The sequence below is a fragment of the Vombatus ursinus genome, unplaced genomic scaffold (assembly GCF_900497805.2).
Source record: "Vombatus ursinus unplaced genomic scaffold, bare-nosed wombat genome assembly UNPS02010193.1, whole genome shotgun sequence".
NCBI classification, from domain to species: Eukaryota; Metazoa; Chordata; class Mammalia; order Diprotodontia; family Vombatidae; genus Vombatus; species Vombatus ursinus.
In genome coordinates this window covers 5762734-5777567 of record NW_020949971.1, presented here as the reverse complement: position 1 = coordinate 5777567, position 14834 = coordinate 5762734, and the positions used below count along the sequence as shown (strand labels likewise).

Here is a 14834-nt window from a genome sequence, read left to right as displayed (position 1 = left end):
ACACACACACACACACACACACACACACACACACACACACACAACTGTCCTCTTCTTCCTTTGATCTTCCACTTTCACTCAGTACAATAAAGTTTCTTTTTCATTTTTTTTAGCGTGCCTTCCTAGCCTCAGATCATTCTGATTGTTAGCATTTTGGTGGATAACCATCTGTGTCAATTAACTTCTCAGATTTCTTGGCATAGAGCTGTGTACATGTAACTCTCTCTGATCTTTTTCTTGATTTTTTTGCCCTCATTGTGATGTCTCCTTTCTCCTCTCTAATTCTGGCGATTTGGGTTTGCTCTTCCCTTTTTTTCTTAGATTTCCTTATTATTTTCCTTTGTTAGTCTTCTTAAAAACAGCACTTGTATTTCATTTTTGTGTCTATTGATTTCCTATTTTCAGTTGTACTGATCTTGGTTATTTCTCTTCTGTTTTCTGATAGTTTGTCCTTTGTTTTTGCTAAACTGTTGGATTTGGGAGGTGGAGTGCAAACTCAATTCTTTTATTGTATCTCTCTCTTTTGCTAATATAACTGTAAATTTCTGCCAAAGTCCCGTTTTGGCTGTATCTCATAGAGTTTTATGTGTAATATCAGTATCCTCTTTCTTTCTGGGGTGATCTGTTGACCCTTTAAATTCTCCTTTATGTCAGTTATGTTAATAAATCAGTGTCGCTCTCTTATTCATGATGTCACTATTTCACATCCATTTTTATTGCATCATGGTCTTTAAATGTAGTATATAGAATGTCTTGTCTTCTTAACGAGTCAGTTCATGATCAGTTTTGGTATTTAAAATGTAAAAACTTGGAAAACACTACATGCTTTCCTCGTCCTAGCTCTATCATTTGCTATTTCTCAGTCTCTGTGTCCACAGCAGATTGGTAAAGAGGTGCATTGTTGTGACCTTTTTTTTAAGTTTTTGGTATCATGAGTAATTTTTCATATCTATTTGTTTCAATTTCCTTGGATATCTTGAGTATCAGATCATTACCAGAGATATTTACTGGAAAGACATTTTCCAAAATTAACTACTTCTCTTCTAATTCTAGTTGCATTGATTCTATTTATGCAAAAGCTCTTCAGTTTTATGTAATAAAATTATCCTTTTAATCTTCACCTCTATCCCTTGTTTAATTAGGAATTATCCCGTATTTATAGTTGTGAAAAGTAATCCTTTTCCTTCTCTCATTTTATGACCCTTTATATTTAGACAATGTATTCATTTGTAATTTATTAGGTTACGAGGTATAAAATGTTGATCTGAACCTAACTACTGCCCAATTACTTTCCAATTTTCCCAACAGTTTTTGTCAAATAGTTGTTACCACAGTAGTTGATATCCTTAGGTTTACTAAACACAATAATGTGTTTGCTTTGTTCCTGGGTATTGTTTACCTGCTCTGCTACATTGATAAACTTTTCTATTTTTAGATCGTTACCAAAGAGTTTTGATTGTGTTTCTTATGTGACGCTGACACAGCCCCTTCCTTATCACTTTTTTTCTATATTTTCCTTGAGATTCTTGACCCTTTGTTCTATTTGTTGCATTTTTCAAAAGTGTTTCTAACATCTATTGATAGTCATGTGGCTTTTAATGTTTTTGTTGTTGATATGGCCTGTCATGCCTATAGTTTTCATAACCAAACCTGTGTTCCTAGTATAAATTCATACTAGTCATAGTAAACAGTCTTTCAAATATGTTCTCATAGACCCTTTTGATAATGTTTTATCCACAATTTTTTCAGCAATTTTATTAGAAATAAAAGTTTTAAATTTTTTTCTCTGCTCTATCTCTCTCAGGTCTGGGTATCAGAATGATATTTGTCTTATGGAAGGGGGAAGGAGAAAAGAAGTAAACATTTATATCGCACTTACTATGTGCCAGACATTGTGCTAAGCACTTTTTATACAAGCATCTTCTCACAGAAGTTTAATAGGTTGCTTTCTTTCTCATCTTGGCAATAATTTATGTAATATTAAAGGTAATTATTCTCTGAATATATGATAGAATTCACTTTTAAATTCATGTGGGAATGAGGCTTTTCCTTTGGAAGTTCACTTACGGTTTGTTCAATTTCTTTTCTTTTAAGTTAGGCTATTTACATTTTTTCCCTATTAATCTGAGTATTTTTAGTTTTCTTAATTATTTATATATTTCCATTAAGTTATCAATTTTGTTGGCATTTAATTGAGCAAAGTAGTTTTCTAACAATTTCTCCTTCTGTTACAAATACCCATTTTTCATTTTTTATTTTGGTAATTTAATTTTCTTTGGTTTTTTTTTAAACAAACTAATTAATAGCCTGCCTTTTTAAAAAGTCCCCAATGAGTTTGTTAACATAGTAGTTTTTGTTCTTCCATTTTATCTCTGCTTTTCACCATTTTTATTTGTTTATTTGGAGTTTTTTAATTGGATGCTTTTCTAGACCTTTTTAAAAAATTCCATGCCCAATTAATTGATCTCTACTTTCTCTCTCTTATTGATGAAACTATTTAGAGATATAATTGTTCCCTTAAGGATTGTTTTGGCTGTATCACAACAATTTTGTTACATTATCTTATTGTCATTTTCTTTGATAAAATTATTTGTTTCTGTGAACCATTCTTTAACCACTCATTCTGTAGGATTATATTATTTAGTCTCCGTGTATTTCTTATTCCTTTCTTAAAATTCCCCACATTGATTATAATTTTATTGTGTTGTGGTCAGTAAAGAGTGTGTGTCATGCATTTTTATCAGGTTTTTTTTTGGGGGGGGGCCTTAACATGATATTAGTTTTTGTGGAGGTACCATATAACATTGAGTACTATGTGTTTTTCTTATGATTCCCATTCAGTAATTACCAAAGGCTTATCATATGTAATTTTTCTAAAATTCTATCTAGGTTCTTAATTTGTTTCTTATCTTTTTTGCTAGATTTGTCTAGGTTTTAACAGGGCATATTGTATTTCCCAATGATTATTGTTTTACTGTCTACTTCTCCTAGTTCAATGAGCTTTTCCCAGAAGTACTTAAGTGCTGTGCCATTCAATGTATATATAATTAATAGTAATAGTGTTTCATTATCTATGGTACCCTCAAGCATAAGATAGTTCTCTTACTTATTTCATATAACCATGGACATTTTTATTGTTATTTTGCCTGAGATCATTATTGCTGCCCCTGCTCTTTGAGATTGACCCAAGATATAAAAGATTCTGCTTTAACCAATTATCACTTTAATTCTGTGTGAATCATTATGTTTCAGTGTGTTTCTTGTAAACAGTCTGTGGTTAGTTTCTACTTTCTATTCCATACTGCTGCTCTCTCCTGTTTTACACAAGAACCCACTCCACTTAAATTCATGGTTATTATTGTTAGGTGTTTTTCCTTCATTACGTTCTAGTGTTTTCTCTCCAGGGTACTTCCCATTCCTCCTCCATTGAAAAAAAAAAGGTGAGGAAGGAAAGGGAATGGGATCAGCTGTAGTAATCTATAATTCTAGTTATCTGATACTGCTCCTCTGCCCTCTTTGCTTGAAGGCAGCTAGGTGGCAGCTAGCGGAGAGAGTGCTAGATCTGGAATCAGGAAGACCTCAGTTCAGATGTAGTCTCAGACCCTTACTTGACTGGGCAAGTAACTTAACCATTCAGCCTCAGTTTCCCCATCAGTAATAACACCTACCTCACAAGGTTGTTATAAGGATCAAATGATGCAATTTGCAAACATCACAAACTTTGTAAACCTTAAAGCCCTGTATCAGTGCTGGCTATTAATATTCTGTTTCTATCCTATCTAATCAGCCCACCATGGGTGAATTTTCTTTTAGTTGTCAGTCAGTCAACGAGTACTTACTAAGTGCCAGGTACTGTGCTAAGTGCCAGGGATACGAAGAAAGGTAAATGAAAGTCTCTGCCCTCAAAGACTTCACAATCTAATATCTAATGGGGGAAACAACATGCAAACAACTAGGTACAAACATGAAATAGACTGGGTAAGTTGGAGGCATTCACAGGGAAAAGGCAGTAAGATTAAGGAGAACAGGGAAAGGCTTTCTATAGAAGATAGAACTTCAGCTGAGGCTTGAAGAAAGCCAAGAACACTAGGAGGTGGATTTGAGGAGAGAGAGAATTCTGGCTATGGGGAACAGCCAGTGAAAACACTCAGAGTTGGGAGGTGGAGGAACAGTAAAGCCAGTGTCACTGGATTGCAGAGTATTGGGATGGGAATGAGAGGAGGAGGGTGGAAGGTATAAAAAGCCTGAAAAAGAGGGGAACGGGACCAGGTCAGGAAGGACTCTGCATGCCAAACAGAAGCTGTATATTTGAGCCTGGAGCCAATAGGGAGCCACTAGCATGTATTGACAATGGTCAGACATACTTTAGGGAGACCGATTTGACAGGAAAGTGAAGGAAAGAGGAATAAAGGAATAAGTATTTATATAGCACCTACTGTGTGTCAGATCCTACCCTAAGAACTTTTTTTAGAACAAACATTACCTCATTTGATCTTGACAACCGTGCATAGTAGGTGTTGTTATTATCCACATTTTACAATTGAGGAAGCTGAGACAGACAAAGGTTTGCCCAGGGTCACTTAGCTAGTAAGTGTATCAGGTCAAATTTGAACTCAGATCTTCATAACTCTAGGCTTAGTGCTCTGTGCAGTATGATGCCAGCTGCTGGGAGAGACTTGAGACAGACACCAATTGTAATAGTCTAGTTGTGAGGTGATGGGGACCTGCACTTTCTGATTATTCTTTTCCTAAATCTACCCTCCTTCTTTCCCTTCTCTTTGCCCATCCCTGCCTGCTCCCAACTGACTTTAGTGTACTCCTATATCAAACACTCTGTGTGTGTGTGTGTGTGTGTGTGTGTGTGTATCTATGTCTGTGTCTGTGTTCACCTTCATTTTCCCATTCCATATAAGGGAAGTTTATGGGATTCCTTATCTCTCCACCCCAGCTTCCATGTATGCATGCTCTTCTTAGATGTACCCCAGTGAAGAGAAATATCAAGCTCCTACCTCTTCTTCCTCATTTTGTCTCTTTTTTCACTCATCTAAAAGAAAGAGAACAAGAAAAACAGCGGACCCAGGGCCTTTGGTTTTCCATATTCCCTCCATGACCCTTGATGACAGTAGAATTCTGAAGAAACAGTGGTTTCTTCTCCTTCTAATAGGATGTAAACCTGTGATCATCATTTAATCCCTTCAAATGTATTTGTCTGTCTAGGTGTTTCTAGTTTCCTGTGATTGCATTTCAGAAATTCTACCCCATCTGTTTTTTGTAACAGGAATGCTTGAAATTCATTTATTCTATACTTCTCTTTCCTCCCTCAACCCTGCTGCAGTATTATACTCAACTTTTTAGGATGTTATACTTGATAAAAGCCTTTTTCTTGCCTTTTGTCACATAGTATTCCAAGCTTTCCTTTTCTATATAGTATCTGCTGGTGTGTTCTGATGGTGGTTCCTTGATATTTGATCTCTTTTTACTTAGGTGCTTATAGTATGTTTTCTCTGACCTGGAATATCTGGATTTGGGCTATGATATTTCTGGGCATATTCAATTTGGGGTTTCTTTCAGGAGGTGATTGATGGATTCTTTCTCTTTTCACTTTGCCCTCTAGTAATGATGGTGCTGAGTAGTTTTCTTTTATGATTATATGAAATATAATATATGGGGTTTTTTCTATGGTCATTGTTTTCAGGGAGTCCAGTAATTCTTAAATTCTCTCTCCTTATCCGATTTTCCAGGTTAATTGCTTTGGATAGTATATACCTCACATGATCTTCTAATTTTTTATTCTTTTGGCTTTTTGCTAATATTCTTGTTGTTCATTGAATCATTGAGTTGTTTATTCTATTCTCCTTGGAAGGGTATAGCCGCTATTTGCCTAAGGATTTCCGCTTTTGATTCTAAACTATTCTCTTTACAAATACTCTAATTTCATTCTTTATCTCTTGTTTCAGACTTCTTTTCCACCCACTCTTGGAATCCTTGTGTCCAATTCATTCTTTTTCCCAAGGCTCTGCTCATATTTATTGTGATCTTAATTTCTTCATCTGGCATATTATCTTGGAATTCTTTTAATCCATGGTATTTCTTCATTGATTTAGGTTTTTTTTTCTTTTACTCATCTCTTCAACCTCAGTTTCCAGATAGGAACTTGTGCCAGGGGAAGGCCCTGCCACCTCCTGCTTTTTTCTGAAGGGGTGGCTAGGCCCTTTGTCTCCTGCTGTCTCCTACTGTCTCCTACTTGGGGTGGGATGAAGCTATATTGGGGCCTGGTCCTCCCCACTTAATCTGGATGCCTGGCCCTGCTGCAGACCTAGATGGGGTGACCACAACTGATGTCCTGCCCCTGGCTGGATAATTGCTTGAGGCCAGTCTCTGCTTTCTTCCACAGCCTTGGCCTGGGACTGAGCTCCCACTCTTTTCTCCACACATCCTCTAGTTTCTTGGGCAGAGCTTTACTACTCAGGTGAATCAGCATTTTCACTGTCTGCTCAGAAACAGTGGGCTTGGTGGAACTAAGGAGCTGAGAGAAAATGGAAAAGATGAAAGACAGAATGAACTACAGGCTGGGGAGGTTGGTGGGAACAAGATTCTGCAGGGCCCTGAGTATAGGGTATTGGCGTTTTAATCCCCATGGCATAATAGAATGAGAGCTGGTTTGGGGTCTGAGGACCTAGGTTCAAATCCTAGATCTATCGCTTACTACCTGTGTGACCTTGGGTAAGTTAGTTAACCTCTCTTGACCTCAGTTTTCTCATTTGTAAAAAGGAGGGGGTAAAAAGGAAGAAGCTTTCAAAGGTCCCTTCTGTCTCTATATACATCTATGATCCCGTGATCCTTAGAAAGCCCCTGAAGTCTTAGGGTTTGGGTTTTTGTTTTGTTTTGAGCAAGGGAGTGCCAGGTCAGGTCAAGATGTGTCTTAAGAAGGTGATTTGGGCAGCAAACTGGCTGGGCAGCTATTCTGATAAAATAGGAAAAGATGATGAGGGCCTGCTCCAGAGAAGCCAGAACGTGAGGACAGATGTGAGAGATGCATCAGAAGCAGAATCTACTGATTGTGGTTTGAGATGGAAGTTGGGGAGAAAGGGAAGAAAAGGGAGAGAGAAAAGGGGTGATTTCAGAATGATGCTACCCAGTCAAGCTTGGGTGACTGGAGCATGGCGGTGCCATCAGCAGAAATAAGGAAGTTAAGACAAGGTTCCAGGGAAAGCGGATGAGGTCACTTTTGGACGTGTTGAATTTGGGATCATTGAACAATATATTTTGAGCTGAAACAGTCAGATGACAAAACCGAGGCCCAGAGGAATGACGGCCACACAGACTGTAAATAGCAACTCTGCTTCACTGAACTCAATTCATGCACAAGTCAAGACATCGCCCCGTGATGTCACTGGTCCTCTTTGAAAACAAAGGACCAGCGACAACAATGAGAAGCAGAGCTGGGATTCCCCCCACTATCTTCTTATTCTAGGTCCAGTAGTATTCTTTTCAAGATGTTGCCAGTGGTATCTGGACTTCAAAGAACCCTCCCATCTTTCCAGATGGTAAGTTTGGGAAATCCTTTCTGTTATTGTCTGACCTCGACTCTTCTCTCTTCTCAGGTTTCCAGGCCCTCCACCTGTCAACAATGCCAACAATGCTGCCCCTCCCTACCCACCATCTTCTCATCTGCCACCAGCATCCTATCCCAGTCCTGGGTCCATGTCTGCCACCACCCAATTGGGCCATCAACTTGGTGCCATGCAAATCCACAATTACGGTAATGGTGAATTCTTCCTTTTCAGTGCTCATTTGTGCGTTTTGTTATTTTTTGTGAGCGAGGGCAACAGCTGCTGGACGCTGCTCTGTCATAGGATCATAGAGTTAGAGCCAGAAGGGGCCTTGGAGACCGCCGAATCCAACATCTTCATGTCACAGATGGGGAAATTGAGGCTCAGAGAAGTTAAGTAACTCGCTCAGGTTCACACAGCAGAGAGGTGTCAGAGGCAGGATTTGAACCCAGCTCCTCCTTTCTCCAAGTCCAACACTCTATCCAGTATGCCACCCTGCCTCTTATGGGTTCCTAAAATAAGGAATGTGAGAGTGTTGGGTATTATTTTCCACAATGAATTTTAACTTTATTTGGTTAAAAATATAACCCCCTTAAGGTCAGGGTCTATTTGATTTTTGTCTTTGTATGGTCCCAGGGCTTGACATATAGTAGGTGTTTAATAAATGCCTATTGATTGATTGACTTCCATGCAAAGTAGAATAGAAGAGGAAAAAAAGCCACTTATTATATATGATGCTACCATAGGAATATCTCATTTTCAAGATGGAAGGGACCTTAGCCTGTCATAGGGACCTATAAATGGAAAAAATGATGCCCAGAAAGGTAAGATGTCTTGCTCATGGGTGGCCATCCCAGTTCCCACATTCCCAAGCTCAACAACTCCCAAATAGACCTGGTTTGTTCCAGTTAAAAGCCTCATGATAGTAAGGGGAGATGTCCCTCCACTTCCTGCCCCTCGGACTACCTGGGGAGTATTATTAGTCGAGGCCAAGGTGCTAATGGGAGAGGGTTGGAAGACCTAGTTAATAGGCAGGAATTTTCACTGAGATCTTCTGGAGATGATGAGGGGGGTATCATAGTTTAGGAGTATGAATACTGGTTCTGGGTTCAAATCTGGATTTTTCTATTTACATATGACCTTGGGCAAGACACTCCCTCTCTCTGGGCCTCAGCTTCCTCATCTGTAAAATGAGAGTATTAGACTAAATGATCTCCAAGGATTTCTTCTATCTCTGGAGCTTATGATTAGCTCGTTTTAGAACTGCATCTAAAATGACTGGGAATATGGTCCTTTCCAGTCATTTAGGAAAGATTGGGTCCTGTGCTAAATAGTATCAACGTTGTTATGCCGCTAGTTCTCCAAATATAATATATTGTATACTTCGTTCCTAAAATGGATTAACAGTTTATTTAGAGTATTTTCATCTAAAAAGATCACCCCACTGCTATCTTATCCACATCAATTGAATATCCAACACTGAAAATAGCAAGGGGTTTTTTCTGAGTAAAGAATTGATTCTTCCCTGATAACTAGTCCCCAGTAAATTTGTCTATAGAATTCAGTACCAAATAATGGCAGCAGCGTTCCTCACATATTCCTATCCCAACTCTACTTTGGTCTTGGGACTTCTTCTCTTTTTTCTCCATATCTTGGTGATCTCATCAACCCTCATGAGTCCAGTTACCATTTCTGTGCAGGTGACGCACGTGATATGTAGCTATCCTTCATCTCTCTCTTGCCTTCCAGCCCCACATCACCAGCTACCTGCTGGACATCTCTATTTAGTTTTGCCGTTGGCACCTTGACCTGAACAAAACTGAAACAAAACTAATTTTCCCTGGGCTCCATCCAAACGTGCCCTTCCCTGATTGAGGACACCATCATTCTTCTAGGTTCATAGCCTCAAGGTCATCCAGGACTCTTCCTTCTTCCTAATCTCACATAAACATTCATTTGCCAAGTCTTGTCAGTTCTATCTCTACAGAATCTTTCTTTTTTCCCCTTTTTTCTTTACTTAATAGTATCTTATTTTTTCCAATTACATGTAGAAATAGTTTTCAACATTTATTTTTGTAAGATTTTGAGTTCCAAATTTTTCTCTTTCCCTCCTCTCTCCTCTTCCTAAAACAGGAAGCAATTTGATATAGGTTATACATGTGCAATCATGTAAAACATATTTCCATGTTAGTCTTGTTATGGAAGAAGAAACAGATCAAAAGGGGAAAAAAAACACAAAAAAAATAAAGTGAAAATAGTATGCTTTACTGCATTCAGACTCCATAGTTCTTCCTCTGGATATAGATAGCATGTTCCATCATGAGTCCCTTGGAATTGTCTTGTATTATTGTATTGCTGAGAAGAGCTAAGTTGATTGTCACACAATGTTGCTGTTACTGCGTACGATGTTCTCCTGGTTCTGCTCACTTCACTCAGCATCAGTTCATTTACAGCATCTTTCAATTCCATCCCCTTCAGTTGGCTCAGACGGTTTCCACCCTGGTTTAGACCTCCATCACCTCTAACCTGGCCTATTCTGATAGCCTCCTGATTGGTCTTTTTACTGGCTTCCAGGCTCTTTCTTCTCCGATCCATCCACAACTAACAAATTGATATTCCTAAAGCATAGATCTGATCATGGCACACTCCTGCTGAAAAATCTTCAATGCCTCCTTCTTGCCTACGGGAGAAAATACAGAGTCCTCAGCTTAGAATTTAAATCTTATCCCATTCTGGCTCCAGCCTACCTTTCCAGACTTTTTTACCTTAGGCCCCCTTCACCTACTCTGGGTTTGAGAGAAACTGAGCTACTGGCTACAGTCCTTCACACAGGTTGTATGTATATGTTCAGTTACTTAAATGCACTCCCTCACTTCCAAAAATAATAATAATAATAACTAGCATTTGTATAATTCTAAAACAAGCAACAACCCTAAGAGAAAGGTACTATTATTATCTATTATCCTCATTTTGTTTGGAAACTGAGGCAGATAGTGGTTAAATAACTTGCCCAGAGTCACATCACTAGTAAGTCACATCGCTAGGCAAGATTTGAACTTGGGTCTTCCTGATCTGTGTTTTATCCTCTGCTTATACTTCTTCCTAACTATATTCAAGGCTCATCTCAGACGCCATCCATGGGAAGTCTTTCCTTATCTCCCTGATTGTTAGAGTTCTCTCTCCAAATTATATTGTATTTACCAAATCTGTGTCCATGTTATATCTACCCCTTCCCCCAAATCCGTGAAGGCAATGACTGTTCATCATTTTGTATTTTTGTCCCCAGCACCTAGGACAGCTCCTAGCACATACTAAGTACTTTATAAATATTCACTGAATTGAATTAAATTGTGTGGATACCTCTTGTTTTTTGGTATCTTCTAGTTTGCGAGGAGAAAATCAAATGACTTGTCACAACTTTTGAAATATATTTGCTCATGAGATAATTTTAGATTGTGCTGAATTTTTTTAGTCTCTGACTCATGAAATTCAATGGCAGACATGCCAAAGTCTCCTTGCTGTTACTGAAACGGGATCAGATTGTTGGTAGAAAGTCTTTCAACCAGTAAACCCCTTGGAATATTCTAATCTAGCAGAGACACAGAATAACTTCCTTTCCTGGTTGGCCCTGATACAGACTTCCCAAGAACATATTTGTCCTTCTTCCCACCTGATGCCCCAGAGAGCCACTTTGCATCTGGGGTGAAGGGGAGGAGCTGGAGGTGACAGCAGCAGCCATACAGAAATGAACAGAGGTCACAGGTGAAGAGTTTGAAGGGCGTTTCAGAAACAGAGAGGATTGTTTGGATTGTAGTCTTTGTAAGGCTATGAGGGGAAGGGAGGCTAAATTAGTTCATTAATACCTGACAGTTGAATGTAACTGGATTTTTTATTATGATACAGAATAAACAGTTTCATAGGATTAGAGCTGGAAGGGGCCTCAGGGGCTGCCTACTTTAATTTACAAAAGAGGAAACTGAGTCCCACGGAAGGTAAATGATGTGGCTAAAGTCACATCGCGTGGCCCTGTCACGAACCCTTGTTCTGGCTCTACCCTTGTTCTCCCTCTGCCTTTCAGTTCCTGCAGGTGGTTTCCTTCTGTTAGGATTTCCTAACATGAGAGTGTGGGGGCTAACTCACTTCTGGCCCCCCAGGATCCTGAGAAAAGCAGACTAGCTGACCACGCTTTGAATGGTCCTTTTTAGGTTTTAGAGAAAACACAGCTCGGTCGTGCCCAGTTCGCCTGGGCTGCTGTAGAAGGACAATTTCTCCTTCCAGCTTCCTCCTGAAGCTTGCAGGGTTCTGGAGTTCTTATTCTGGACACATCACGGAGGGAGGGCCACTTTGTGTAGTACAGGCCTTCAGCTCATCATGAGCACGGAAGGATCACAAGGGCTCGGGCCCTTCTGCTGCGTGACTGGAGAAGTCGGGCATTTTGTTGAAGCTGATTCAGTCTTCTGGAGGCTGCTTTCCAGTTCCCATTCACATTATTCCTGATGCCTTTGTACAGGTCCTGGCATGGCTTCAGGCTCCCCGGGCATCCCGGCCCCACCCTCGGCAGCATCTTTCCAAGGACCTCCGCAGCTGGCCCAGCCATCCATTCTGCTGCCGGGCCCCCGGATGCTCCCACCCCCGCCGAGCACGCACAACGGCTTTGGGGCTGCACCCTCATTGCCACCAGCAGGCAGGCAGGATGGACTCCCTGGATCCAGCCCTCCCACTGCCAATTTTCCATCTCTGCCTCTTCCAGGACAACCTCCAGGCCCTGGATATCCTCCTCAGCAAGGTAAGAATGGGGTTGTTTCCTTTGAGGGAAATACTGAGGAGGAAGCGAAGGGCCCTCTGGCTCCACTAATATGTCTGACATATTTATATAAGCGACCTGGTCACGGTCATGGCCCACCCACTGAGGCAGTGGAGTCCACGAGCACAGGGCTGGCATTATATTCTGTGTTCCACACCCATGGACCATCCTCCCCAGTTCTGGAGGGATCAAAGGTGCAGGACAGGCAGAGGATGGAGGCGTCCTCTCATATGCATGGCCAAGCCATTATGATACCATTAACTCTTAAAAATAAATCATTTACTAAACGATGAAGGAAAAGCAGTGATAATCATAGTATTTATTCATTAGAAAGCAAAAGCAGGAAAAATCACAGCCTTTACTTCATGAGAGAGAGTGTAGAGTAGTAAGCCCAGAGCTGACCTTGATGCCAGAGAGACCAGGGTTGGAGACTCACCTCAGGTCCATCTTGGCTGTGCGACTCCAGGCTAATCATTGCACCTCATAGTGCTCTAGGTGACTGTCCAAGACCCTCAGTTTCAGAGAAGATGGCGGAGTGACTTTCCCCACCTGAAAGTTCCCTCTAGCGATGACATCCAGTCTTCATTCCTAGTGTCTCTTAGGTATGACCATACCAGTTGTTATATAATTTTCCCATAGTCCACAAACAGTTGTTTGATTGACTCTTTCCCTCTGAGAGCCTTTAATACTCTGAAAGCAATGACATGCAAATGGGCTGATGGCCCACAAGGCCCTGCAGCCACCATTACCTATATCAATGCTTTTGCTCCCCCCAGGACATTTCCCTGAGGGGCAGGCTTAGCAACAAACGGTCTGTGTCTCTCCTCAACATTTTATCTGACGGCCTCTGTTTCTTCTCAAGATGATTTTATCAGTTTTCCTTACACATAGTCTCTGTTTCTGTCCCTCTCAGCAGCCAGAATGTCCATATGTGAAAGGGGCAGTTGATTATATGGAGAAGAAAACTTTGTGTTGGCTACATCTGATACGTCCAGAACTTTGAAGCTGAGGTTTCTTTCATAAGAAAAACAGGCCAAATGGCCTTACATCCTATAATTTCTCTTTGGTCTTTGGAACCGGGCTGTTGCTCTGGACAGGTTGCAGCATTTGTAAAGAGGATTAAGTCAGGAGATAACTACACATATTCTCCCCATATACAGCTGAAAGAGAGACATGATAAATGCCTGTCTCTGCCTGTCTCTGGGCATTCAGATAGGTCATTCAAAGAGAACCCTCTCATGAGAATTTTGCAAGGCCAGTTTGTGGTAACCATGGCTGTTGTTACAGGACTATAGATTTAGAGCTGGAAGCCATATGGACTCAGAGCCCTGGCTGCAAAGGGCCTCAGAGGTCATTCAATTCCACCCCCTCATTTTACAGATGAGGCCACTGAGGCACCGGAAAGTAAAATTTCATACCCAGCATCAACAGCTAGTAAGTGTCAGAGGTGGGATTTGACCCCACATCCACCCTAACCCTAACCCTAATTGCTCTTTCCACAATAATTGCCAGAACTTTTTGTAGGACTTTTTTGTAGGGTTTTTGAACATTTATCTCCTTTGATCCTTACGACAACCCTGGAAGGTAGCAGCTATTACTAGCTCCATTTTACAAGCGAGGAAACTGAGGCAGGCAGCAGTTAAGTAATTTGGCCAGTGTCACAGAGCTAGTAAGATTTGAACTCAGGTCTTCTGGGCTCTGGGTCTGCAGCCCCATCCACTACGGAGCCACTTAGCTGCCCTTATGCTAACAAGCAAGGAAAAGGGGCCACTGACTCTTCCATTTGATAGAGGAGCAGGAATGTCACGTTTTTCTTTGATTTTCTTCTGCAAGGTGAACCTTGACCCAATTTTCAGCTTCCTGTAAAAATGTAGTTTTTTTCTCCTCTGCTGGAAACAAATGGAAATATTAAAGTTGATCTTTTTTTCAGTGATCGTTTTTTTTAAGAGCTGAAAATTGACATTTCTGTTTAGCACATGTTTTAGTCAAGTTCTCCCTCTAGTTGTCTCTCGGAAAATGCCTCTTTACTAAAGTCCTGATTCCAAGGGGGGCCTCTCCTCCCATTTTCTTAGTTGGATATTCCCACAGACGTGTCTGTCTTTCTGCCTTTGAACCTCTTCAGAATAGTATTCAGTGCCCTTGGCCCGCATTCCACTATTTTCACTTAAGAATTCATTTTATTGAGCATTTATTTTGATTTGGCCTCACCATCATTAGTTTTACAGACACAGCCTAGCGTGTTGGAAAGAACACTGAATTTAGAGCCAGCTGACCTGAATTCAAATCCTGCCCCCATCACTTACCGCTGGTGTGATTTATTCACCTTCCTCGGGCCTTAGTTTCCTGTCTGTAAAATGAGGGGGTTGCACTAGGTGACCTCTGAGGGTCGTGCAGCTCTGCAGCTCGGGCTTCCGTAATCCTAAAATAACTAGATGTTCTTACCAAGAAAGAGAGTCAATGTCAAATCAGCAACACAT

At 40.6% G+C, this 14834-nt stretch overlaps 1 protein-coding gene across 2 annotated transcripts in view; it reads left to right on the top strand.

The window, feature by feature from the left end:
• The window catches only part of SEC24D (SEC24 homolog D, COPII coat complex component), a 105930-nt gene that overhangs the window by 8415 nt on the left and 82681 nt on the right, over positions 1-14834 (top strand). For both annotated transcript variants that reach the window (XM_027853645.1, XM_027853644.1), the window contains exons 3-4: positions 7605-7762; positions 12064-12339. In XM_027853645.1, the coding sequence (XP_027709446.1) occupies positions 7605-7762; positions 12064-12339 (434 nt within the window). The remainder of the gene's footprint in view (positions 1-7604; positions 7763-12063; positions 12340-14834) is intronic.